The sequence below is a fragment of the Mesocricetus auratus genome, unplaced genomic scaffold (assembly GCF_017639785.1).
Source record: "Mesocricetus auratus isolate SY011 unplaced genomic scaffold, BCM_Maur_2.0 Super-Scaffold_100007, whole genome shotgun sequence".
Taxonomy (NCBI): Eukaryota; Metazoa; Chordata; class Mammalia; order Rodentia; family Cricetidae; genus Mesocricetus; species Mesocricetus auratus.
In genome coordinates this window covers 93,809,847-93,837,089 of record NW_024429191.1, presented here as the reverse complement: position 1 = coordinate 93,837,089, position 27,243 = coordinate 93,809,847, and the positions used below count along the sequence as shown (strand labels likewise).

General features: G+C 55.6%; 1 protein-coding gene across 1 annotated transcript in view; it reads right to left on the bottom strand.

Moving 5' to 3' along the window:
* Positions 1-24,197, bottom strand: part of Mgat5b (alpha-1,6-mannosylglycoprotein 6-beta-N-acetylglucosaminyltransferase B) — a 62,168-nt gene extending 37,971 nt beyond the window's left edge. The window contains 5 exon segments of the mRNA XM_013113451.3: positions 197-270; positions 782-897; positions 11,595-11,742; positions 19,665-19,777; positions 23,469-24,197. Coding sequence (XP_012968905.1) covers positions 197-270; positions 782-897; positions 11,595-11,742; positions 19,665-19,777; positions 23,469-23,536 — 519 coding nt within the window. The 5' untranslated portion in view covers positions 23,537-24,197.
* Positions 24,198-27,243: the final 3,046 nt, after the last annotated feature.

The window sequence follows — 27,243 nt, the reverse complement described above, 5'->3', positions numbered from 1 at the left end:
TTGGGTTGGTGCAAGGGGGCAGGCTCAGCGGAGAAAGTATTTCTCTGAGTTTGGTCACCACCAGCTCGTGCTGGGCTAGGGACCTGGTCAACAAAGAGCTCAGCTGGGGCAGAAACCCAGACGGGAGCTGGGCAGAGCCCTGAGAAGGAGCCTCCAGCTGTCTGCATCCTGCCTCGGGGAGAGCCCTAGGCCTCACCTCCACTTTCCCCGAGCAGTCAGGAAACTTGGGGTCACTGGGTGCTTCACATTGGTCCCTCCGACCTTCAGACACTGGAAAACAAGAGGATGACTTACTGAGGCACCTGGGCCTGGAAGCAGTCACATTGAACAAGGTGGAGGTCTAAGGTGCAACCAGAGGCCGTCCCTGCCTCCTCCCCCTGAGGCTCCTCCCACCGAGCAGTCCTGGGATCTGAGCTACCCTCCTCCACACACTCAGTCTCCTCCATCCCCAGAGCAGCAAGCTCTTGCCAGCAGCTACAGAGCAGCTCCCCACCAAATATACCCTTGCTTTTCCTAAGGATGGCAGCTGGGCAGAAACGCCTGGCTTTTCCCAAACCAAAAGGAATGGTGGCCTTACTCTTGGGACTCAGTGATCCAGTCTGTCCTCCACACCCTCAGGCAGTGCAGGGTGGAGTGGACCAGGTCCCCTGCTGAGAGCCTCAAGTAGGGCTCCAAGAGCCAGGCTAGCATTACCAGAGGAATGGACCTCCTGGAGGCTCTGCCCTTTCTAGCAGGGCCTTGGCCTCTGGGGACACAGGGCGGCGTCCTGGCCACGACGCACCCTTGCTATGCAGAATCAGGCTGTGGCGCAGGATCTGGTCCACCTTCACAGCGATGTCAGATACATTCTGGGCAATGGCCTGGATCCTCTCAATGAGGCCAGCCCCAGGGGTGAGCCTGGAGGGGAGGGGAGAGCCAGAGGTGAGCCCACGAACAACGAGCCGAATGGCCAGCACAAACGCCAAGGAGGCAGCAGTGGAAACCAGATGGGGCGGAGCTGAGCTCGCCTGCATCAACGCACACCTCACAGGCGGCAGGAAAGCCCATCTCTGCAGGCACCGGGTGTGTTTACCGCATGTGTGATAATGCAAGACACTGCACCTGGGACTGAAGACAAAGAGACTTCTGTCTTCCTGCCAAGACCCTGAATGGATGAGCCCAGGGACCCCCAGATGACAGACCTTTTCCTAGCCACAGCCGGCTCACCAGACATCACACCAAGACACATTGCACTCCCAGCAACCTGGGGGCCCTCCAGCGAACTAGCATTGGTTTCCTGAGGACACGCTCTTGGGGCAGGAGCAGGGCACAGGTGATCGGTGCCTTCTTCTTCTGCTCTCCATTTTATGTTCTGAGGAGGTGAACCTACAGCTTCCTGATTGGCTAAATGACTGGGAAGCCAGGTCTAGGGATCCTCGAGTTTCTGCGTCCCCAGGGCTGGGGTAATAGGCATTTGACAGTAGCATGTGACAATATGGAAACACATCGGGCGGTGGTGGACACACCTTTAATCCCAGCACTCCGGAGGCAGAGGCAGGTGGATCTCTGTGAGTTCAAGGCCAGCCTGGTCTACAGCATGGCACTATGTAAACACAGTGCAGGAACAGCAAGAGCTCTTAACTGCGGAGCCATCACTCCAGCCCCGCCCCCACCTTTGCCAGTTTTTAAGATTTATTTTATTTGCTGGCACTGGTGGCACTCGCCTTTAATCCCAGCACTCGGGAGGCAGAGGCAGGCGGGTCTCTGTGAGTCCGAGGCCAGCCTGGTCTACCACAGGGAGTTCCAGGTTTGCCAGGGCTACAGAGTAAAACAAACTAAGATTTACTTTTATGTGTGTATATGTCTGTGTGAGTTTATGCACACACGTGTGTGCAGGTACCTGCAGAGACCAGAGGCATTAGATGCCGGGAACTGGGGTTACAGCTATTTTCGAGTAGCCCAGCCTGGGTGCAGCGGTCTGAACTCGAGTCCTTATGAGTGAGCAGCAAGTGCTCTTAGCCCCCGGCGCCATCTCTTCAGGCTCCTACCCCCGATTCCCTTTTATTATTCTGAGACAGACTCACGCAGCCCAGGTTGGTCTCAAGCTTACTATGCAGTAGAGGATGGCCTTGTACTCCCCATCCTCCTGCCTTCTCCTCCCGGTGCCGGGATTACAGACATGTGCCACCCTGTCAGGTCCACGCAGTGCCGGGCGTGGAACTCGGGGCCAGCCAGGCATTCCACCAGCTGAGCCACATCTGCAGCCCACTTCCCTGGGTCTTGAAAGTTTTGGCCGTGGGTGTTAAACCTTCTATTTCCTTCCATCAGCATGGGGCCGCTTTGATTTTTGGAGGATTTATTTACTTGCTGATTACTGGCCAGCGCTCTGGGGATTGTATTAGTTGTTATATGCAGCATTTATCTCATTGCACAAGCTGCTATTGAGATGGATCCCACTCTGCTGGCCTTAGCTTCCTGTCAAGCACAGCCCTGGGGCTTCTCCAGGAAGACGCTTGCTTTCAGTCCTTTCTTTGCACTCGCTCTGAGCCTCACCTCACCTTCTGGAGCGTGCGCGCGCGCACACACACCCATGTGCACACACACCATGCACACCCACCAACACACGTGCACACACGCATACACACATGCACACACATGCGGGTGCACACATGTGCCCGCACACCCATGCACGTGCACACCCACCCCATGCACGTGCACACACATACACACATGCACACACACGAGTGCATGCACACACACACACACACACACTGCTGCTAAAGCTCTGTTTATCCCTATTCAAGTATTTGGTCTGCACAGACACCTGGCATGGATCTAAGCTCTGCCTGGGCATGCAAACCTCACCTCTCACAGGCCGGGTGACCTGCCCACCAGAGAAGGCACGATAGCGGACCTAGATAGCAAACTGCCATGTCTGACCCACCTTCCTTTCTTCCCTTCACCCGAGAAGGAGCAGAGCACGACAGAACGCTAAGGAGGTTCCACAGGCAGATTGGGCTTGTCCTCTACACCAACAAGGACCAGGACAGGTCCTATTCGCATGAATGCTGCTCTCCCTTCCCAAATGCTGGGGGAATAGGGACATGTGTTGCCATTCCTGGTTTATATGATGCAGGGGATTTAACCCAGGACGGAAAGCAGCAGTGCAGCAGCGTGACCTCGGGAGGGTTATGTAACCTCTAGGGACTCAAGTATCAAAGCAAAGATGCTTGGTGGACTCAAGCTGAGGCAAAATGGCGACACCTCGGTATACAGCAGGCGCTTACTAAGGACTGAACCTGTGGCTTCCCTCATGCTAAGCAAGTGCTCTACCACTGTGCTACGTCCCCAGCCCTGCTGACACGCCTCTCCTCCCTATTTAAACAGACACCCTGTCCCTAAGAGGAAGTAGCGTAGGCTCAGCTGAGAAAAACTGAACTTTTTGAAGGATTCAGCAATTCTCCTGCAATAAGCGGTTCTTGCATAAAACATATCGCCAGCATGGGCTTTAAATAGTGCCTTGGCATCTTGACATCTTGAACTTAACAAGTTCAAGTCGTTCAAAACAAAACCCACTCGGCGTCACTATTATTAAACTGGACTTACCATTCACACAACACTTTCTATTTTCAAATAATAGACGAGTAGGCCTCTCACGCTGAGACGCTTTCCCACAAATGGCAGTAAAAGCAGAGTCTCGGGCCTCAGAACCCGGATCTGTGACTTGGGAAATGCCCAGGTAGAAAGGAAGGAAGGGCTTATATACACAAAGTAGCGTGCCGGGCTTATATACACAAAGTCGGGGTTTGACACCCCCAGTACTTGTGAACTGGGCCCAGGGACATGCCTGTAACTAATGCTTGGGAGGTGGAGGCAAGAGATCTGAGATGAGAGAGAGAGGGAGAGACAGACAAAGGGAGAGAGGGGAGAGAGGGAGAGAGAGAGAGAGAGAGAGAGAGAGAGAGAGAGAGAGAGAGAGAGAGAGAGAGAGAGAGAGAGAGAACTTGTCATCCCTCCAAAAAGCAGGTGCTACAAAGTAGATCTGAGATAGGCAGGAATGCACCATGTCACTCAGAAGGGAACCACACTCAGTAAGGCCAGGGCTGATTTAAAAGGTCAGGTGATACAGACTGAAGTCTTTGAGGCGCAACCACCCCCAATGCAGGTGGCAAAAGTCAAAACCGGTCTGAAGAGTTTCCTTGGCAACAGCCATGCTGTCCCCACAGGGCCATCAGCAGGACTTCCTCCAGCTGGGACAGTGACCATGAGCCCTTTGATCCCAATGGTAATTATGCACCTCATCTCCTTCTTTAGGTGTTTTCATGGAAGAGATCCAAGTGTGAGCCCTCACCAGCCTGGACAGGTGACCAGCCTGGACAGGTGGGCTCCAGAAGAGCAGCATGGGCAGCGAGGGGCAGGGGCCAGAGACCTCCACAGTCACCCTGGTGGGATCCCACTGCCCGAGTGCCTTTCTTAGGACCCGCTCGCCTGGTCTAGAACCCCAGGCTCTTCTTCACCCCCAACAAATGTGGCGGTTACACTGATGCACTGTCTGTCCTGAGGAGAGGAAGCTGGCCTGGCTTGGCCCCGTCAGCTCTGTGACCAGAAGTGGTCCTTGCTCTGTCTGAGCCCAGGTCCTCATCTGTAGCCTGGACGCCTTCATTGCTGGGTGAAGATGAAGCTCACCGGGGTCCTGGGGCAGGGGGAGGGGGGTCACCTCACCTACAGCCACTCAATCATTACCCCTCACTTTTGTCGGTTCTCAAACAAAGTCCACTGAGTCTACCACATGCTACCGGGACCCAGGGCCACCTTGCATGTGGTCCTGGTTAGAAAAGGCCACATACCCTCAGACTTCTCTTCTAGTGACAGTGCCTGGTGGTGACCTGTGACAGAGGCTCTGAGTGGTGATGGAGAGACCACAGATTCCTGTACTGACCAGTTTGCCCAAACCTGTTGCAGAGTCTCCCTGTGGGCCTCAAGAGGCTGCTCAGGCCCCAGAATCCTGGGACAGGACCCCCACCACCCATCTGCCAGCTGATCCTTTACAGCTTGGACTGGGGAATGGCCCACAGTTCATACGGGGACTTTCCTGGGTCCACACTGCAGGCGAGGGATGGGGGAGTCAGGAGGAAGATATGCTGGCTGTGCCTCCCTGCATCTGCCCGACGTGGTGGAGACTAAGGCCTGCTGCATCTTCCTCAGCTCCTCCACGCCAGCCCCCACACCAAACCGTCCTCTGAGCAGTAGAGAATGCTGAGCACGGCCTCAGATACCAGCCTCCATGACCACCAAAGCTCACTCCAGCAGACAGGCAACATCACAGGCCTGTTGCCTCCAGGGGCTCAGGGGAACCCCCGTCCAGAGTGTATTAGTCTCTACAACTCCCAGACCCAAGGGCATGACAGGACCCAGCAGGGAGTTCTGACATGTATTTCCTACCAGACCGCTGCTCCAGTCCTCAACTCCTCCCAGGACTGTCCCCAACAAGGCCCCCAAAGGCTCCGCTCCACAAAGTCATCACCAATCCCAGCCAACCCCCTCGCCCCAGAGGTGGCTCTCTAAGTCACTGGAGAAGGAGGTTTAATTCCGAGTTTCTCTGTGATTTACGAGGGTTACAATCAATTAACAGGAGCATTGATTTCTCTGCAGCTGGCCAGCAAGCTCCCTGGGAATAATCGTATTACGAAACAAGGTGCTTTTAAAACAGAAGCCCACATATCTATCTGGGTGCCTGCGGAAACTATACAGCAACACGTACACGCACAACTGCGGGAAACATGATCTGTGCCTCCCTCGCCTCACACGCTGTACGGGGCAAGGGACACCCCTGTGAGGTGTGCCCTTTCCTCCTGTGCAGCCTCATCCCCCGGTGGTCTTCTGTCTCCCCTCACCCCAGCCTCATCCCCCGGTGAGGGGGTGTCTGGAGATTGCAAGCAGATGGCATGAGACTGACCTGCCCCTTTCTCGGTGGGAAGAGAACGGACAGTTCACCCCATGCCTCAAAGGAGCTCAGCAGCTTGGCAGGCTCTAGGGTCACCTAGGAGACAAACTTCTAGGCGTGTCACCGAGGGCGTCCGGGTTAACTGAGGTGGAAGACCCACCTAATGGGGGTGACACCACTGACCCACCTAATGGGGGTGACACCACTGCATGCGCTGAGGTCGTCACTGAATGAAAGGGAGACCGCCAGCTGCGTGGCTGGCGCTCTCCCCTTCTCAACTGTGGACTCTGTGGCCTTACCCCCCCCCAGACTACGCCTTTTCCTCCATGGTGGGCGACACCCTCAAACTGTGAGCCACAATCAGCCCTTCGTCCCTTAAATTGTTTTTGCTGGGTACTCTGTCACAGTGAAGAGATGCTAAAACACTGGATGATTGTCGGCCATTGTCAGGTTCATTTCACTCCTGAGGACTTCCTGAGAGGCCTGAGGCACTGCCTGAACACAGCCTAGAAGACACAGCAGGAAGGACCCAGGGCCAGCTAGGCCTCCTGGCCCAGTCCCTCCTCTGCTGCCTACTGGCCCGAGGGTCTTGGTCATTGCCCCACCCCTCACCCCACCCCAGCCCTGGTCCTCCCCTGATTTTGGCTCCTTACAGGTTACCTAGAACTTGCTCTCTCCTCGCCCTGACCCACTAAAGGCCTCTTCCTCAGGTGGTCTAGCCGGCCGCTGACATCACCGCTCTCCCATAGTCCCTCCCTGACTGTGGGGTCCCTCTCCAGGCCTAAGGAAGAGAGCCTTGTGTCAAACTCAGAGCTGCTCCCAGCACAGGACTGAGATCCATCCTGTAAAGTCAAGATTGATGTCATCCTAAGAGAGACGCATGCCCAGCTTGCTCTCACACAGTCCCCGGGAGGCTGACCTCCCTGTGGCTGGGGTCCCTGAACCACAGCCCCCGCAGCCACTAACACAGAGCTGGCAAAAAGTTTCATTTTCCCCCAAACAAGAATAAGCCAGCTGGTGGTGGTGCATACCTTTGATCCCAGCACTCGGGAAGCAGAGGTAGGAGGATCTCTGAGTTTGAGGCCAGCCTGATCTATACAGAGCGAGTCCCAGGGTAGCCCCCCCCCCTACACAGAGAAACACTGTATCGAAAAAACAAAACAAAACAAAACAAAAAGACTGTGTTGTTGTAGCCAGGTATGGTGGTGCATGCCTTTAATCCCAGGCAGATCTCTATGAGTTTGAGACCTGCCTGATCTATAAAGCAAGTTCCAGGACATCTAGGGCTGTTACACAGAGAACCCTCTCTAAAAAAAAAGAAAAAAGAAAGAAAGAAAAGAAAAGAAAGAATGCTGACATATGGAGTTCCTTCACTTTACCCTGAGTTCTCTATTTACATACCCAGAACCTGCTTTCCCACCTAACACTCGGATCCCGCATTTAAGGATGGCCATGGTGGTTCACACCTATTATAACTGTCCTTCCCAAGTGCCAAGAAGGCAGCCCCTTCAGGCGAGCGGCTGGCCCCGGCTCAGGTGCCGCAACCCATGGGCCGGGCTAAGCACAGGGTGTGTGACTGCTGAGATGGTCTGTCTGCAATTTCTCCCAGCCAGTCCCTCGCTGATTCTCGTCCCCCCTCTCCCACTCTGGAGCCCCCAGCCCAGATGACTCTACAGACCCAGGGAACAGTCAACAGACAGATGTACTTGAACTCCGCCAGCCGCCGACGTCAGAGCAAAGAAGCCTGATGGGAAATTCAAAGATCATAGCTATCTGGCTGTAGGATGCATAACACAGTGTGGTGTTTACCTCAAAGCCGCCTTCCTAATTATGTTTTCCTGGGCTAAAATAGCAAATTTGCTTTCCCTAAGGACACCCAGCCACAGTGGAAGGCAAGGCAGCTCAGAAGCTTCCAGAAGGACAGGAGGACAGCCCAGACAATTCTGAAGTGGGGGTCCAAGGGCAGGTGACAGCATGGGCTGGGAGAAGTTGGAGGGCTTCTGCAGGGTGCCCCTGTGGCTCTGGCTGGTTAAACCCCAGAGCGGCTGGGGTGGGATAGGGCTGGCATGTGTGAGCACCCAGACTCCCATGAGCCCTGGCACACCCCCACCTCTCTCCCTGTGTCCCAAAGCCACAGTGTCCCTGCAATTTATAGCTGTGCCTGTGGAGTTTGATGGGCTCCGCTGGTCATGATGGATGGCTGCTATTTCCCCGAGATAGAGCTTGGAGGTGGCGCGTGCTCCCCCACCCGCAGGGCTCCCTCCTTCTCCGGGAGCAGATGAAGGGCAAGGAGTGGAGGGAGGGGCAGGCCAGCCCTGGGAGAAGCCAGAGTCGGTGAATGTGGAGTTTTCCACCAAGCTGGGTCCCTGGACCCTTGACAGCGCTGTTCATCCAGCAGGGGGTAAGGGGGTGGGGCTCTGTGCCCTGAAAAACACACCTGTGGCCTGAGGTTATTCTTGGGCCCAGACAGAAGGCGGGTCTGAACCACAGGCAGGGACGGGCCTGAAGGGACACAAGGGTGACAGCAGTCCGCACAGAAGAGGAAAGTCTCATGCGGACCCAAGGAAGCTCGACACCTTAGCCCCCCTCCATCTCGTTCTCAGCAGCCTCTCTGCTCCTGCTCTTGCCAACGAATAATCCATTTCTCACGCAGCAGTCAGAGATGTATTTTTAAGGAAATCCATTCAACCCTGCATCTCAACACAAACACACACACACACACACACACACACACATTAAATTTAAATTTGAAAGCCTAGGCTAGTGAGGTGACTCAGCAGGCAAAGGTGGGCTTGCCCCCAGTTCCCTGAATGAGATCTTGAGTTGGACCTGGTGGAAGGAGGGGACTGACTCCCACATGTTGTCCTCTGACCTTCACACACTTGCCGTGGCACCTGTACACACACACACACATACACACACACACGCATACACACACGCATACGCATACACACACGCATACGTACACACATGCACACACACGCACACACACACATACACAGACTCAGAAGACGGAGGCAGGAGGACCAGACGTTCAAGGTGATCCTCAGGTGAATATCAGGTTCAAGGCTACACTGGGCTCCATGAGACCCTGTCTCAAAACACCCAAACCGTGGGCTCAGTGAATAAAACACTTGCTGCACAGCCGTGGGTCCCGGGGTTGGATCCCCAGAATCTATGTAAAATCCAGGCAGGTGTGTCGACCACCTGCAATCTCAGCACAGGGAAAGCAGAAAGGGGTCCCTGAGGCAATCTGGCTAGGCGGACTAGAGGCAGCCGCAAGCTCCAGGCTCGGTGACACACCCCTCTCCATAAATGAAGCAGAAAGCAAGCAAAAGAGGCACACCCAGGCCTCCACAAGCACTCACACGCTCACGCACCCACACACACGCAAACATACCCTCGGGCGTGCACGCCACACACGCAAGCAAAACACATAAGTAAGTAAACAAGTAAACTGAACATGACTCTTTAGCCCGGCCATAGAACGCCGGCGTGCTGAAGGAGAGTGGCTGACACAGCGCCCCCTGACCTCTGCCTCTTTAGACCTCCCCATCACTCACCACACTCTGCCGTATCAACCGCCGTGTAGCCTCTCTCCTTCAGCACGCCAACCCCAGGGCCTTTGAACTTACCACCCTCACTACCTCCACCCCCTCCTCCTGGCTCCACGTGGCTGCCTCCCTCCCTCATCACCTGTGTTACTCATCACCCCTCTTACCCACCCTTTGGAGCCTGTGCCAGTGTCTGAGATGACCTCCGTGCTCCCTACAGACAGCACCAGCCTCCCCACCCAGGCCTTTCCGTAGCTCCGTTACTTTGCCTCTTGGTAACCCCCAACACCCAGCTCTCTCCTTTATTCTGTTTGATGCTAAATCCTAAGTGGCATCAGCTCTAAGTAGGGAGCCAGTACCAAGGAGGCAGAGCTCCCAGCGGTGAGGGAAGAGGGAGGAGCTCCCTCTGGGAATCCCAGCTCTGTGGCAGGCACCATACAGGATGCCTGCCTGAAGCTGGGGTCCCAGCAATGTAATGTAAATATAAACATTCTCTAAACCAGAGGGGGTGGGGCAGGGAGTGGCTCAGCTGATGCATACGAAAAGCCCTGGGTTCCACCCCCAGCACCATGTAAACCAGACATAGTGCTGCAGGTCTATAATCCCAGCACTTGGGAGGTAGAGGCAGAAGGATTGCAGAAGTTCAGGGCCATTCTTAACTGCAGAGTGAGTTTAAAGCTTGCCTGGGGCTACATGAGACCATGTCTCAAAAAAGAAAAAAACAAAAATAGAAAGGAAAGAAAGGGAAAAGGAAACTCTCAAAACAGAGCACAAACTAACAAAAGATTTCCTTCCTGGTTTGTAAATTCACAAATACGAAAAGTCCCACAAAGGGGGAAAGACGGCTCAGTGGGTAAAGCTACTTCTGCCAAGCCTGAGCCCAGAGCTGGATCCCGACACGCACGCGGCGGAAGAAGAGAACTGACCTCCACATGTGTGCCATGGCATGCATTCGTGCACACGTGTGCACACAGTAAATAAAGTGTTCAATCCCCAGTGCCACCAACCAACCAAACCCGAGCCACACATGGCCCACCGCACAGGGACGACCCACGGAGAGGAGCATCGCCGTCCGGAAGGCGAGCCGTGCCTCCGAACATCCGTGCCTCAGTTTCCCCAATACACCCTGTACAGTGCTTGATGGGCAGAGGTGATCCCATGAGAAGGACACAAGGTACCCAGTGTTCTACAGTTAAACGTCGTCCCCTTGGCATGTGGCTGATAGTGTCCATCTGGGTGGCCAGGGCATTTGCTCAACTGGCAGTCAGTTTGGGGGTGGCCCAGAACCAGCAATCCAGAGCAGGCAAGCCAAATGGCAGGGGACGCCACACCAGTCCTCAGAAGCATACTGTGTCCCTCTTCACTCATGGGGGACCCGCTAACAACTCCCCGGCCCCAGCGCTCAGTAGGCTGAAGGAGGAAGATTGTAAGTTCAAGGCTATCCTGGGCCAGACACACACACTCACACACACTCACACACACGTATGCATTTATAATGAGTATGATAAGTGTGTGTAAAGGATACAGCGGGAAAACTCAACACTACGTGGGAGCTGCTGGTCCCCAGAGAGAAAGCGGCAGGAGTCTCCAGTTTTCACCTGCGCTATTTTCTTTAAAGAGGACAGAAGATGTCTACAGATGAGACAAAATGTTAGTGGTTGTTGAGTCTGGGAGGGAGGAGCCTGCGTTCTGATGTGTGTCTTTGCCTTTTGGGGATGGCTGAGAGTACACAAATCCCGTAAGCTGTCTGTGCACGCAGAGCCTGAAGTCTGTGTCCTGCTCTGTGTCCGCTGCATTCCCTGGAGAGGGGTCTGCCGCTGAGCCTGGAGCTAGGCTGCAGCCCCAGATGTCTTCCTGGCCTCCCACAGAAGCACGGCTACACCCAGGTTTTACATGGGTGCGGGGGATTTGAACTCATGCCCTTACGCTTAAGCGGCAAGGGTTTTTTTACACGCTGAGCCCATCTCCCCAGCCCTGTTTTTTTTTGCAATCGCGAAGTTTTTCTAGCTTACCAGAAAGGGGACCTTGGCTGAGCTCTATAGGTACATTTGAGGCTACTCTGCACCCCCCAGAGCCCCAGGGACACCCTAGCTCTGGCCCGCCCCACCTCTCCTCACCTGTCTGCGGCTAAGTGTGCCGCACTGGCTGTGTGGTGCAGCTCGCTGCTGTTCTCCAGCCTGGCCAGCACGTCCATGCGCTTTACCATCAGCTCCAACAGGTCACTCATCTTGCGGAGCGCGCCACGGGATTCGGAGCCACCCGGCACTGTGGACAGAGCATGGGCATGGTCAGGGGCGGTCGCACCCCCCAGTCCCACCTCCATCTCCCCAGGCCACCTCACAGGAGGGGTTAGCAGAGTGTGCCTCCTACCCACTCACCCTGCAGGGACCCCCCCCTTTACCTTGCTGGTGGCAGCGATCGATCTGTTGGGCTAACCTGCCCCCTCCCCACTTGTTAAGCTGAAGGACTTTCTCTCTCTCTCTCTCTCTCTCTCTCTCTCTCTCTCTCTCTCTCTGGCTTCTGGATTGTGGACTGTATGATAAAACTCTAGGTGTAGCGTCTGAGGTGCTCTGGGAATCAAGGGTCTGTGAGTTCCGGGAAGGGGAGGCCTGGCGCCCTCGTGCCTTGCATGAGCCAGGTTTCTGTAAGCACTGCGCACTGACTGAGGTTCTGGGCCTGGGGTTCTGTGCTAGCCTCCTGTATGACTGACTCAGACACTGGGTCATCCTGTGTTCTGGTCCATGTGTATGAGAATACAAAGTACAAAGGAGCAGGGGAGCTAACTGCAACCGTTCCTCAGGAAGAAGGTACCAGAATACCCCAGCGGCCTCCATGGAGCAAGCAGAACTGCAGAGGAGACACATGGAGTCTCACCAGCCCCCTTTGTGGGCAGAGGGAGGGGAGTCAACCTTCTGCTCTTGGCCTCAACATCCCTGTGATGGGGGATGTCCTTCTGTACATATGTTTCTCTTATTGGTTGATGAATAAAACACTGTTTGGCCGCTGGGCATTGGTGGCGCATGCCTTTAATCCCAGCACTCGGGAGGCAGAGGCAGGCGGATCTCTGTGAGTTTGAGGCCAGCCTGGTCTACAGAGTGAGTTCCAGGACAGCCTCCAAAACAATACAGAGAAACCCTGTCTCAAAAAAAAAACCAAAAAAACAACAAAAAAAAAAACACTGTTTGGCCAATAGAGGCAGGAAGACAGGCGGGACTAGGAGAATTCTGGGAAAGGTAGGCAGAGAGAACCCACAAGAGGACACCATGTAGACCACAAAGGAGTAACAGGTCCGGGCATTCTCCAGTAAGATAAGACCATGTGGAAATACATAGATTAGTAGAGATGGGTTAATAATAAAGACAGAGCTAGGCAGTAAGAAGCCCTAGCCATCGGCCAACGGTTTTATAATTAATATAGAGTCTGTGTGTTTATTTGGGGCAAGGCGGCTGCGGGACAAGAAAGTCCATCAACATCCCTAACTCGAGGCAAGGATATCAAGGCTTGCCTGCAGCCCAGCATCCTGCAGGGGCGGCAAGAGCCACTGAGAATAAGATGAAGAGGAGAGAGGGGGAAGGGAGGCAGCTAGATGGTGATGAGGTTGGGGGGGGGGGCGGACAATGCCTCCGTGGCTGTTCAGGACTATCCAGGCTATCCATACCCTCTCTTCCTCACTTTTCCGCCAGGCCCAGACACTGCCTGCTTCCCCACACTGACACAGGACCCCTCAGGCTGGGCTCCCCTGCCAGCAGAGCCTGCGTGCAGTCAGAGAGAGGCCACAGAGCCAGGAGGGATCTCTTACAGCATCGCCTGGGAACTGGCAGCCAGGCATCTGCTGCTAAAATCCCTCCTCAGAGGGAGACTAAAACAATACCTGCCCTTTCTCTTAAGGTCCCAATCACAAACTGAGGCACGATCCCACCAGAGTTCACTGGGCTTCCTTTCAGAGCACAGCTGAGGGGGTTACCTACAAGGGTGTGGGCGCTCCTCCCTCACAGGCCAGCCTGGAAAGCCTTTACCCAGCAGGGGTGAGGACTTTCCAGAACCCTCATAGATGGAGCCATCCTCTTTACTCCCCTACCTGCCCTAATGTCCCCGCCCCGCCCCAGGCAGAGCTACACTGAGCATGTGAAGGAGCAGTTGGACACTCAGGTGAGGTAAGGGACTCATGACCTTCCTCACCCCCTCCATGAGATTGAAAACAGTCCACAAGCCCAGCAGGGGTGACCCTTTTGCAAGAGGACACAGCGGAAGTCCCGAAGATGACGGCTGGCTGCTTGTCTCGGAGAACAGTCACTCAAGAAGCATGAGAAACGGGGGTCTGCGTCCTTTGGAGACGTATCCCTGGCTCTGAGGGGAAACCAGTGGAAAGAGAAGGAGAGGGAGAGGAAGGAGCCGGAGATGTTCTAGGAGTCACATGAGTCACATGGGACAGCGGAGATAGACGGGGAGGAAGGAAGGGAAGGAGCAGGGAGGGAGGGAGGAGGAAATGGATTCTCCTGCCCCTCAGTAAGGGGAATAGAAAAAGGCCTTCCTCGTCCAGGAAGGTGACCTTTGTTTTGTTTTGTTTTTCTTGTAGTTTTAAGTGACTAAGCCCAAGCCAGGTAGTGGTAGCACACACGTGAGAGACAGAGGCAGGCAGATCTCTTAGTTCGAGGCCAGCCTGGTCTACAGAGTGAGTTCCAGGACAGCTGAGACTACCCAGAGAAAGGGCGTTGGTATATAATCCCAGCACGCCTGTAATCCCAGCACGCGGGAGGCAGAGGCAGGTGGATCTCTGTGAGTTCGAGGCCAGTCTGGTCCACAGATGAGTTCCAGGACAGCCTCCAAAACAATACAGAGAAACCCTGTTTTGAAACCCCCCCCCAAAAAAAACAACAACAACAACCCTGTTTTCAAAGGGAGGGAGGGGGGCAGAGAGAGGAGAGAAAGAGACACAGAGAGAGAGAGAGAAGAGAAAAGAGGGGAGAAAGGGAGGAAGAAAGAGAGATTGATGGAGCCCAGAGCCTCGGGCATGCTGGGCAAATGCCCTACCACTGAGCTACATGGCCAGCCCTCAAGTGAGCTTCTCTAAAGATAACTCAGCCTGGGGAAATCCCAACAGCAGCCTCAGATAAATCAACCTGAGTTTCCCCATCACTATGCCCATCCTCTGCCACTCATATACAATCTGTGAGTCAGTCAATTAGTCCCCGCAACAAGACAGAAGCAGCGGACTCCATCTCAGCCTCACAGAGACCAGGGCAGCCATCACTCTGTCTCCTGACTGAGCCCAAACCCGGGACCCAGCATCCAGCTGGTGCTTGGAGCACCTAAGAGAAAGAAGAGGCAGGGGCCATCACTTCAGCTCACAGGAGAGGGGAGAAAGCAAATTTTGACCCGGCCACTGTGCTGCAGAGCCCCGGGGGTACCATCTGTACCGTGGATGCCTGAGGGGGTGTTGAGTCTGCAGTGCACAGCCTGCTCAGCCTTCCTGGGCTGCCCTGGGGGACCACCGCCCATTGCTTCATCTGCGGCAGCCCCTTTCCCAAGGGAGCAAGATGAGAAAGAAGAAAGAAACTACAGCTAATCACCCTAGAATTGGAGCCTGCTTAGCCACGCACTGGCCAGAGCACTCAAGACGGAATGACCCTCACAGCCTGGCCGGCAGTTCTGCGGGAGCACACGCATGCCTTCCTTGACTTCACTGGCCTTGGGGGCTGTGCTTCCTGGAGAGAGATCCACCAGCCCCTCCATCCCCATCCCCCACCACCACCCTCCCCCTAGCCCAGCCCAGGTTGCCCCTCCTCACTGCCTTCACCCACCATCGCTGGCCCCATCCATACTACTATCCAGGCTGCCCAGGACAGCTTGACAGAGTCTGGGAGTAACGGGGGGGGGGGGGACTTCATTCTCCAGCTCAGTCTCTCCTTGGGTAAAATGGGGGTGCGGGGGAGTCTGAAGTCGTCAGCTTTTGTAGTTCTATCTTCTTGTCACCTCCTTAGCGCTGATAGAAATTGGGGTCCCAGGAAAGGAAGGGAGGGGGAGAGGAGGAAGAGGAAGGAAATAGAAAGGAAGGAAAAGAGAGACAGGTGCCATAAAAGTAGAGATGGGGGGGGAGAGCGGGTGAGTCCCATGAAAGCTGGCACTGGAACCTCTCGAGGAGCATTTCACGTGGTTCCTGTGGCCCCTGGTGGGCCTGGGCACCACCACAGAGCGATAAACGACTCTGCACATCCACACAGGGAGACAGCTTCCTTGCACAGCCTAGAAGACTGGAGAAAGGGGGTCTGGAGACAGGGTAGAGGTCTAAGAAGGACGCAGGGAAACCCCTCTGCAGGAATGATCGCGGCGTGCGCATTGGGGTGAGGTTGGGAGGTCGTCTTGCCACCGATGGAGGAGTTAGAATCTGTCTTCCATGCTTGGCCCTGGTCCGAAGCCCCTGCTCCATGACCCTCTTTGTCCCCACGCGATTGGCTACAACACACACAGGCTTTTGGGCAAGGGACTTAAGAATAACGGGGTGTCCTTCCCAACAGATCAGGGCCAGAAAGACGAAGGAGTCAGGAGAGGAGGCGTGAGCTGGTTCCGTTGCTGAAGCAAGAAATCAGAGGAAGAAATGAACAGGGAAATGTAGGTCACCCCCACACAAGACTCTCTGGAGGCATTTGGGGGTCAGAGTCTACTCCTCGCTGCAGGAATTAATAAGGAGCCAGCAGGAGGTGTGACCCCAAAGCCAGAGGACTTAGTGGCCACTGCCCAGGTTTCATTATGGCTTTGGCTGAGGAGATAGACCCAATTCAATGGCTCTCGTGGCATTCTCCTGTTCCTAAACCAAGACAGCAAGATTGCTCCGGTTCCTGGGGCTCAGGAGTGGCCTTCTCCTCCTGCAAAAGGTGTGACTCCACCCTACTGGAGAAGCTCATGTGTTTGCTGAGGAGATACCTAAGGATAAAGGCACCCAAGAGGGGAGCGGGCCAGGAGGCAGGCCCTCCCCAAGAGACACACTCTCAGATGCCACCGCTGGCCCCCAGGACTACCAGCAAAGCAAGCTGACACATCCTCCCCTGAGTCACTTCCCATTCTTGGCATTGACTGAATTGAAATGAAGTCACTACGCGGCCCCAACAGTAAGTCTGGGAGCTAATGCACACGCGCTCCCCTCTGATTTCCATATAAATAAGGAAGGTTGGGATACTGCAGATATGAATAGACCCCACATTTAGAGAAGGGTGTTTTTATTACCCCGAGGCCAGCTAGTCTATCTCCTCCCCCAGACACTCTCTCTGTGGCTGTTTCTCCCATTCTTTTGTGTCCCTATGCCTTCCCTTTACCTTAATCAAGCCCCCACCTGCCAGAGAATAGAGCCCTCCCCGGCACTTGCAGAGGAAGCCTGGCCTAGGTGTCTGGACAGCTGGGAAAATGTGCATATTTGGGCTCCCGTATAGGACAGCCACTGCAGGCCCAGCTGAGGCAGCGGAGTGTGGGCTGCAGGGGTCAGGTTCCCCCCTCCCAGGGCTGAATGGGGCTCTTTTCTATCTATTAGCCCTCCTTGACCAAAACTATGGTCCACCACCAAGCGCCATCCACAGAACCCAGTGCACCCTCCCCTCACTGTCTGGCCTGGGGCCTGCGTGGTCAGCAGAGCCAGGACACCAGCCGTCATCTGCGGGCAGACACAGCAGCTGAGCTGGGACCTCCGGTCCCCCGTGTGCCCTAGAGAAGCCCCTGCCCACATCTGTAAGGAAGCTTGCTCAGGTCTGACTCCGTGGGAGGAGAAAGCAAGAACCTTCTAAGGAGGAGGGAGGGGAGGGACTAGGCAGGGACCAAAGGCAAGTCCCTCCCCAAACCAGAAGCCCCACCTTCCCCAAGGGGTTCCCACTCAGAGAGTTTCTTTTTTCTCTAAATCTCAGGACACTTTATTATCCTGGAGTGAATACACTGGCCCAGAGGAGGGGCCTCCCACGCCACACCGGGGGCCATAAAAACTGTTAGGAAACAGGGATGAGAGAGCCAGAGTGTGTTGCCCTCAGGCCCCGCTGCGTGAACTGTGGGCATGCTCTGTATCTCGAGACTTCACTTTAGAAATGGGAAGCTCCTGCAGGTGTAAACACACACACACACACACACACACACACACACACAACTCTAGTGTAACTACATGTGTAACCTGGAAGTTTCTCTCCCTTCCCTGGTACAAGATCTATGGCTTGAACTAGACCCTTCCCAAAGCACTGGCAGGGCAGAGACCATGAGATGGGGGTGTCGTCTTGGCCCCACCCCTTCGGTGGGGCGGGGAGCCAAAAGAACCAGAGCCCAGGCACAATCCCCATTCCTGAAATGTCTTCAGTCTTACCCAGCAGACTCCCGAACTTCTGGAAAATTCCGGAGGTCTATGCTCTTGAAGCCAACTTCTAAGCACATTCCCAGGGAACTGAAGCATCTTTCTCCGTGCTGAGCCCCCAACCATCTCTCCCCTGTCTCCTCCCCAGGGAGTCTTCACACTGCCCCCTCTTCTCCAGCCTCAACCCTTGAGCATCTCCTGTGTAGAGACCCATACACCTCACTGGTCCTCCTGCTCCCCTCAGCACCCATCCCCGGAGCACCCCCTCCCATACACAGCACACACACCACGTGTGCATGGGAACTCCACGCTGCACGGGATCCCCTCTCCAAGTGTACTAACACAGGCTCATGGCCACCCTCAGGAGGTAGTGCCCCACCCTGCTTACCAGAAGGGGGCCCGAGGCTCAGATACTGGGGGGGTCCCTGGAAGCCAGAGACAGGGTGTCGTGCTTGTCTGGAACAGCTATGAGGATACGTATGAGCTGGCTTCTGAGAGCTTTTGCAAATTTAAAGACTCGCGCTAAGGCAAGGAACAAGCCGGAGGATCTACCAGATGGTACACTAAGCGCCACTCAGAGCCCACTTGAGCTGACAACCCCCGCCACTCAGAACTCATCACTGGGAACCATCGAGGACGTGATCTCCAAGAGACTCTAGTCAGGTGGAACTCTCACAACACCAACAGCTCCAGAAGCCCCACCTGCCTCAGTCTCCCTGCCATGCCACGCTCCTTCTACCCACTATTGACCCAAGAGGCCCTGTGACACACCGTGCAGAACCCAGGAGGTCCCTGCTCCCAGCAGCCCCGTGAGCGGTGTGAGGAGGAGGAAAGGCAGGGCTGAGGACTTGTCACCTCCAAGCTGTTTGACAGCAGCGCAGTACCAGGGAGTTCTGCTCAGCAGCCCGCTCAACTCTCACCGGAGAGGGTCATTACTCCCTCAGCCCCTCTGCTCTCCTTCTCTCCGTGACTTAAGAATCTGGCAACACTACAAAGCTAGTGACTAGAGATTCAGACTGTCTGGTCCCAAAAGCCCACACTCCGCACCTGCATTCCATACCTAGCCAGCATCATGCAGGCCAGGGACAGAGAAGGAGCAGGTAAGACCAACATCACAAGAGCTCAGATGGGAGCCATGGGAGCCCTTTGTGGGCCTGGCCCCCTACCACAGCTCTGCTGGGGTCAAAGACGCAGAACGCAGGCCGCCGTGGAACAATCTTTTTGTACCCTGTGAATATCCGTTGGTTCTCACTGGCTTGATAAAGGGCTACACGGCCAATAGCTAGGCGGATAGAAGTTAGGCAGGACTTGTCAGCTCAGGGGAAGAAGGGCCGGGTCACAGGGAGTCTCAAGCCAGATGTAGAGAGAGCAGGAGATGAAGGCGCCATGCTAATAAAGGTACCGCCATGTGGCAGAGTGTAGATAAGGACATGGGTTAATTTAACTTGTAAGAGCTAGTTAATGACAAGCCAAAGACATCGGCCAAGCACTTACAATTAGTAAGAAGTCTCCATGTGGTTATTTGGGAGCGGGCTGATGGGACAGAAAACCACGCCTACAAACATGGGTCTCAAAGAACATTGTGTTCAAAGACACCGTCCCCAACACTCCAGCAACACAGGGGTCCCTTATGGCACTTGGGAGATCCTCCCTCTAGCCAGAGAATCCCAGTGGCAGTGACAGGGCCACAGCCCAAGCAGCATGCATGTCACAGTGCAAGTTCAGTGTCCTCCCCACACTTACACATTTGCATATTCAGAGGCCAAGGTCCCAGAAAGCCTGCTACAGGGGCTGAGCTTCGAGGCACCTCCCCTCTGACTTAAGATCACGCATATTTCTTGTTGGCACTCCCTGCCCTCAAGATTACCTTCTGTGCGGATGGTGAAGGGTGAGTCCCCCAGGCGCCTGGCAGAGAACTGGCCTCCCAAAGATGTCATCAGGAAGCAGAGAGTGAAAAAGCCGATGCCCAGGACAAACAGCCTGCGGGAGAGGGGAACAAGACGGACGCGGGTCAGCAGGGCACCAGCAGTCCAGCGCCCACTCCCAGCTGGGAAAGGCATGGAGAGCGGCCGGTGGAGTGGTTGCGGTGAGTCAGGAGTTCAAGGTCACCCTCAGCTACATAGCAAGTTCCAGTTCTCCTTCTGCTACTAAATGAGCTGCCCTCGGGCCAGCAAAGAACCAGCAAGTGAGAGCAGGGAGAATCAGACCTGGGGGTTGAGTTCCCAGACCCAGGAGGCTCCCACCTCAATGGGACAGAGAAACTGACCACATTTGGGGGCGGGAAGGAAACCGTGAACAAGAGGAGTGCACTCAGGGAGAAACTTGAACAGGGGCCAGACTCAGATGGGGCGTGTTCACCAGGAGCAGTGAGTCCCCAAAGTGCAGGGTGTGGACCAACGGTCAAGAACCACTAGGGATGGCTGTTCCGGGCGAGGGGCGCAGCTCAGCAGTAGACTGCTTGTCTGGCATACACCAGGCCCCGGGTTCAATCCCAGCACAGGCGGCAAAGGGAGGGGGCAGGAGAGAGGATATCATAAATCCCCCTTCCTCGATGGGACCCTGCACAGGGCAGGCCATCTGTTTTAGCCAGCTCCCCAATGACTCTGGTCCACAATGACGTGAAAATCATTGGTACAGATGGAACAGCGAGACCCACCTGGTTCCCATCAATCACCTGGGCCGCACTGGGCACTGTGTACACAACCTCCGCCATCTGTCATGAGCTCCCTTATCTGTGTCCTCACAGGGTGCCGCACGCGCCCCCCCCCATCACTCCTAGGTGGTAACATCTCAGGGCGGGGCACACCCCCCCTCCGCCCCCACTGTGCCCACCCAACCCGCACACTTCTCCACCGGTCATGCGCACCCTGACTTGCCAGCCTGCACCACTGGGGGTCAGGACATCTCGCCCAGGCGTGGAGTGTCACACGAGTGTGCCTGCAGTGGCGCGGGGAAGGGGGAGCAGGCCAAAACATGACATCACTCATTCTTTCAAAACATACTCATCGTCTAAGAGGTGCCAGACGCTGGGGTAAAACCCAAAGTGACAGCAGGAATCTAGGCTAAGAGTCCCTGCCTCAAGCCCAGCAAGACCAGTGCTCCCGGCTGGGCACAACAAGAACTGAGCTGGCAGCCCAGGGGGGATGGTAGAGGCAAAGCAGGTTTGAGACCCCAAGTTCATCAGAGCCCTTGAAGGGCTGGCAGAGCTGAAAGGGGACCCTCCCTCCCCCCAGGTCAGAGCGAGGGGCTCTCTATCCACACCTGATATGGAGCCAGGATGACCACGAAGAGTCCCCCAAAAGTCATGCCAGCTGCCCCCAGCTGCCCCATCCCCCTCATGACTCCAACCCTGGTTTCTGTTTGTGTCTTTCTGCTTCATACGTTTTCATCTTCATTATTTTAAGCTGGCAGTGTAGCGTTTAATTTTTTTAAAAAAATTGGTCCATTAAAGAAAACACATAATCTTAAGAGAAAGGGAGAAACTCAACAAATTCTGAGCCCATATTTACAGGAAGCTGTTAGAGACATTGAGACAGAGATGGGGAGGACCTAGACTCAGAGGTCCCAGTAGGACAGCCCCCGCAAGGACAGCCATGTTCCTGGTTTGTGGGAGAGCCTGGTGAGCTTACAGTAGGACAGGTGGCATAGGGAACACCTCTTACATCAGAGGGACCTCACTGAATCCCTCTGAGCCCAGAATGGGGTTCAAAGCACACCCGGGGAGATCGCGTGGGAGCCCCACTATTCTCCTCCCATCCTGTGGACGTGGGGTAGTATTTAGGGCAGGAGATAGGGATGCTTGCCGTGGAAAAGGTGTCTACACCTTCTGCTTGGGCTTTGAGGCCCCAATCTACTGCCCTGGCATTTCTCTCTCTACCAGTTTCCATAGCTGGGGCCCAGGGTCCCCCAAAAGCAGCTGGTGGTCATTTATAGTGGGTTCAATGGTCCCATAAATTAATATATCCATCCAAGTGACATCTCAGGGACACAAAATAAAGGCCCTGCCCCGAGCTCTGCTCTAAAACATCCCCAGACCTCCCCTGGGGATAAACCAAGTTATGGTGATGGAACCAGAGGGTTGCCCCTGGCATCCAGTCTAAAGACCTGAGGGGGACATGGAGAAGACTGGTCGCTGTGGGTTCCCACCATCCTAGCAGGGATGGAAGGGAGTTGTGACTGCACTGGCAATCCTCAAGTAAGGGCACACAGAGGGAAACGCAGCCCAAGGATGCGAGCGCTGTCCGTGGTGCTGGAGACCGCTGACTGCACCAAGATCGGTCAGAAGCCAGATACAGAGTTGATTTGGGATATGAGGCCAGCAAGAACCTCTCGTTACTCAGCAGGGCAGGGTTCCAGGGTCTCTCTCTCTCTCTCTCTCTCTCTCTCTCTCTCTCTCTCTCTCTCTCTCTCTCTCTCTCTCTCTCTCTCTCTCTCTCTCTCTCTCTCTCTCTCTCTCTCTCTCTCTGGGGAAGCCATAGATGCTTCTTGGTGACCTGGTTCCCTTGGGGCACCTTAGGTCAGGGATTTCTGAGACACTCTCCAAATAACCCTCTGAAAGCCTTGCCCACAGCTCTCTGGCTCTGCAGACCTTGGCATTCAGAGACAACTGTCCCCAGAGGTTGTCATCTCAGCCCCAAACCAGACCAGCATGCTGATGGCGACAGCCAAGTGGGCCATGTCTCTCCACCTCCAACCCAGCTGGGCACAGAAGGCTGTCTGGAGGCACCGGGATCAACCCAGGGCCCGGAGGGAAAGCCCGCACATGCCTCAAGGTTTATGGCCAGACTCCACTTGTGGCCTAATCACACCCCACTACTGTGACCACCTCGGTCATCTGGGACCCAGCTGCCAAGCAAGACAACACTCCGGCGCCCCCCCTCCCAACACACACACACACACACACACACACACACACACACACACACCTCCCCAGCCTGGCCTGAGAACCTAGCTCTGCTGGACTCTGGGAGAAGGAAGCAGGGTCCCTTCCCAGGACCAACAGGTCCTAGTGAGTCCCTCACAAACTGCACCCTGCCTGGCTAGGACTGTCCACGGCAGGGAAACAGAGGCGTCCCTGGACTCGGTCAGTGCTCCATGTTCCTGCTGCGCCTGTCTAGCCCGTTGAAGATCTGCATTTGGGAGCAAATCCCCAGCAGAAGGGGTCTTTGCCCCAATCCTGGGGACTCTCCTGTCAGACATAGGCTCGTGCCCAACCGGAAGGATGGGAAAGCAACAAGGGCGGGAAAAGGGGGATGGACTAGGCAGAAAGGATGGGCGGGCCGACCTAGAAGGCGACAGGCGGGATGCCAGGGGTGCCTCGTAGGCACCCCGCAGTAACTTCACGGCTCTGATGGGACCCACGTGAGGGGCAGGAAAGAGACTTGCTGGCTGGGACCACTTTGGAACCCAGGGCCGCCTTGATTTGGGTGTTTTCTGACCCCATTTTGATCTCTCCATACCTGATAGCGCCCCAATCTTGATCAACTCAGGACAGGTCCAGACCTGCACCCCCATACACGCACATACACCCAATCCCATCTCCATCCGTTTCTCATCCCCATGGCTCTCGTCGAGAATAGACTCGCCACCCTCCCCGGCCACCTGGACTTGCAACCCCGCGGGGATGAACCTCGCCCAGCTCCACCAAGCGCCAACCAGCAAAGAACTTTACCGAAAGGGTCTCAGGGTGACCAGGCATCTTCTGACCATTATCTTCCCATCCGGGTTGACTGTGATCATTGTTCAAACTTGTCTGGGCGAGAAGCCGCGGGCGAGGCCGGACGCACCGTCCTGGGCCCGGCTCCGGCCACCTCGAGAAACGCGAAGCCGCTGCGGGCCGAAGCCGGGGGTCGCAGCGCCGAGGGCGCGCGGGGCGCGATGGCTTCGCTGCTCTGCAACCGCGCAGGGGATGCGGGGGATGGAGGAGATGGCGAGGCCTGGGCGCGTAGGGCAGGGGGTTTCGGCGAGGGCTCCCGGCCGGGCGGTCTCTGCGTCTCCGCCCTCCCGGCTTCACATTTTGGGGATGGCGAGGCGGCGCGCCTCCAGATCGCCGGCCGCGCGTCTGCCTGCTCAGGCTCGCTGGCTGGGCGGGACGGCGCCGCGGCGCGCAGACCGGCTTCCCGCGGCGGACGCCCTCATCCCCGGGGCCCGCGCCCTCCGAGCCGGCTAGAGGCGGCCCCAGGCCCGCGCCCCCGCCCCTCGCACCTTCCGGCCGCGCCGCTCGGCAGCCTGGCGCCCCGCCGCGCCCATGGCTCCGAGGGAGGGACGCCTGTGCGCACGCCTGCTCTCGCCTGCTCGCCCGCTCGTTCGATCTCTCGACCGCCGGCGCTCAGGGCTCCTGCTCCGGGGTCCCGCGCGGCGCTATAGCCCGAGGCGCCGCATTGTTCCCAATGAGGAGGCGGCCCGGGAGCCGCCTCGCGCTTCCTCGGCGCGTGGGCGCCACCTCGTGGCCGCGGCCCCGCCGCGCACCCTCCCGGGGCTGTGCGCGGAGGAGGGGGACACCAGCCGCTGGAGCCACACCGGCCGTGCGTGGTCCTGCGCCTCTCCCGCGGCCATGCAACTTCCTAGGGAATCCAACTGCAGAGGCTACTCCGGTAACTGCAAAGCGTAAGGCACAAGGGCGCGGAGAGGGGACAGTGGTCCGTCCTGCAGGCATGAGCCGCCCCCAAGAGCTTCTTTCTGTACCTGCAGCTGCACCGCCGCGGTTCTCGGAGCAGCAGCGCCCACCCACCCTGAGAAGCTCCCCCGAGTCCTCCCACTTCTCACTGGTCTATAATAAGCTGGGTCTGTGGCATTCATGCTGGGAGCCAGATCGTATCGTCTGGGATCTAGCCTCAGACCCTCTTCATCAGCGAGGGTTGGAGCTAACGGGGCTTTAGCTCACCGAGACCCTTTCAACTGCCAAACCCACGGGCTTGAATTTTAGCATTGTTGAGTCCTGTGTACATCCTTCCTGAATTTATCTGGAGCGGGTCCTGGGGCTCAGACTCTGGTTATCAGGCTTAACGACAGATTACTTTACCTCTAACCATTCTTACTGGCCCGTCACTTTGCTCCTTAGAGGTGATGTGGTTTTGGCTTTGACAGCCAGGAACGACACCCAGACTTGTGTCAGCTGGAGGCACCCAGACAAGAGGCATGATTTAGAAGAGTCTTAGCAGCGACCCCATCCCGCTGCCCTCAAACATTTCCTTAGCCAGCCTGCTGGAGTGCCCAAATTTCCCTCTTCCATCCGTCAATCCTTTTGACGGAAGCATGCAGGGTCAGACTGCCCTTGTTCAATGCAAATGTGTTACCTAGCTGAGGTAACACATCAGCCCCGCCAACACCAATTTATCACTCGTTTTCACATTGGCGGGGAGTAAGGCAATGAGATAATGGGACGGGGACAGGTGAACGCTGGTGAAAAGCAGGAAAAGCCATCAGTGTGAGTCACCGCTGTGAGAAAAGGCTCCCAGGGGGGCAGGACAGGCTGCAAAGGGGCCGGGGATGGGAGAGACTAAGGACTCTCTAACTCGGTTTCTACGTTGTGATGAACACCATGACTAAGAGCAACCCGGAAGGGAAGCTTTATGGTTGACATGTTCGCATCACAATCTGTCACAGAGGGAAGTCAGGGCAGGAACTCAACGAGGAACCTGGAGGCAGGAACTGAGGCCTTGGGGGAGTGCTGCTCACTGGCTCACTCTCCAAGGCTCACTCAGTCAGTTTCCACCAGGACTACCTGCCCAGAGACGGCCCCCATCATAGTAGGCTGGGCCCACCTATACTATTAATCAAGAAAACCCAGGGGCTGGAGAGATGCTCAGTGGTTAAGAGCGCTGGCTGCTCTTCCAGAGGACCTGGGTTCAATTCCCAGCAACCACATGGTGGCTCACAACAGTCTGTAATCTAGCTCCCAGTGATTTGACACCCTCACACAGGCACACAAGGAAGCAAAACACCAAGTGTACAGATCACTTTTTTTTAAAGGAAAGGAACGACCACAGGCTTGCCTATAGGCCAATCTGATAGAGGCATTTCCTCTTCTCAGATAATTCTAGCTTGTATTAAAAAAAAAAAAACTAACAGAGCATAGGGTTTGTCCTGAGCTAAGGAGGGGGCACCTCTCACAAACCATCTTTGTACTCAGTGGCTTTGGGGCACTTACTAGTGGGAGTAGGGTGTCATGTCTGTGTGTGGTAGAGATCTGGTCTGGGATAGTGCCCACCCAGCCTGGGAACTTTCTAGAAGCCATGCAGGTCAAGAAATTTGAATGGGGTCTGGGGCTCCGCAGGTAAAGGCATCTGCAACCAAACCTGACAACCTGAGTTCCAGCCTCAGGCCCCACATGCTAGAAGGAAAGACCTGACTCCCTCAAGTTGTCCTCTGACTTTCACACATGCATCATGAAGTACATGAAATGTGCCAGGCAGTGGCGGTGCACGCCTTTAACCCCAGCACTCAGGAGTTTGAAGTGCAGCCAGTAGGGTAGAGCAGCATCCACCTGCCTCTGCTTCCACAACAGGAGGATCCCTGGGAGTTCCAGGCCAGCCTGGGCTACAGAGAGAGTTCCAGGACAGCCAGGACTGTCACATAGGGAAACCCTGTCTTGAAAAAAAATACACAAATAAACAAATAGATAAAAATGTAACAACAGCTGGATGTTGGTGGGGTGGCTCATGCCTTTAATCCCAGCATTCGGGAGGCAGAGGCAGGTAGATCTCTGTGAGTTTCGAGGCCAGCCTGGTCTACAAAGCGAGTTCCAGGACAGCCTCCAAAACAATACAGAGAAACCCTGTCTCGAAAAACCAAAAATAATAATAATAATAATGTAAAAAAAACAATGTTTATTCCGACCACACACCCTCCATTTCCCCAAGCTCAAGGGGTTAGTTTACACCCAGTTTATACTTTCCTAGGGTAGAACTCAACACCTTCTTAGTAGGTATGACTGTAGTGTACCATCTGGGGAGGTGGCCTTCCCCCAATCAGGATTTACCAGATGGAAAAGGACACTCCTAGTTGGCGTGATGACGTCCATCCGGCACTTGGGAGATAGAGGCAGAAGGATCAGGAGTTCAAATGCAGCCTTGGCTGCATAATTAATTTGAGTACAGCCTAGGCTACATGAGACTCGGTCCCAAAAAGGTAGTTTAACCCCACTGCCCACTTCCTCTGGGTCTTGCTCTATTGGATATGTCCATATGGGGGCAGAGGGACAGCCCCCTCTGCCACTGAGTGGCAGGCTCAGAGCCAGCGAGAGGCAGAGGGAGAAGAGCCAGGGATATTTGATATGACAGGTTGCCCAGCTGCCTGCTCCCTTTTGTCAGCCTCATCTCTCCAGGGAAGTCCGGTGCCCCCCCCCCTTGCTGCATACATCAGGCAAGAAACTATGAATCTCGCATTATGCAACCTTGAACACAGCGGCTCTGTGCCTCAGTTCCCCCACTGTGAATCAGGCTATT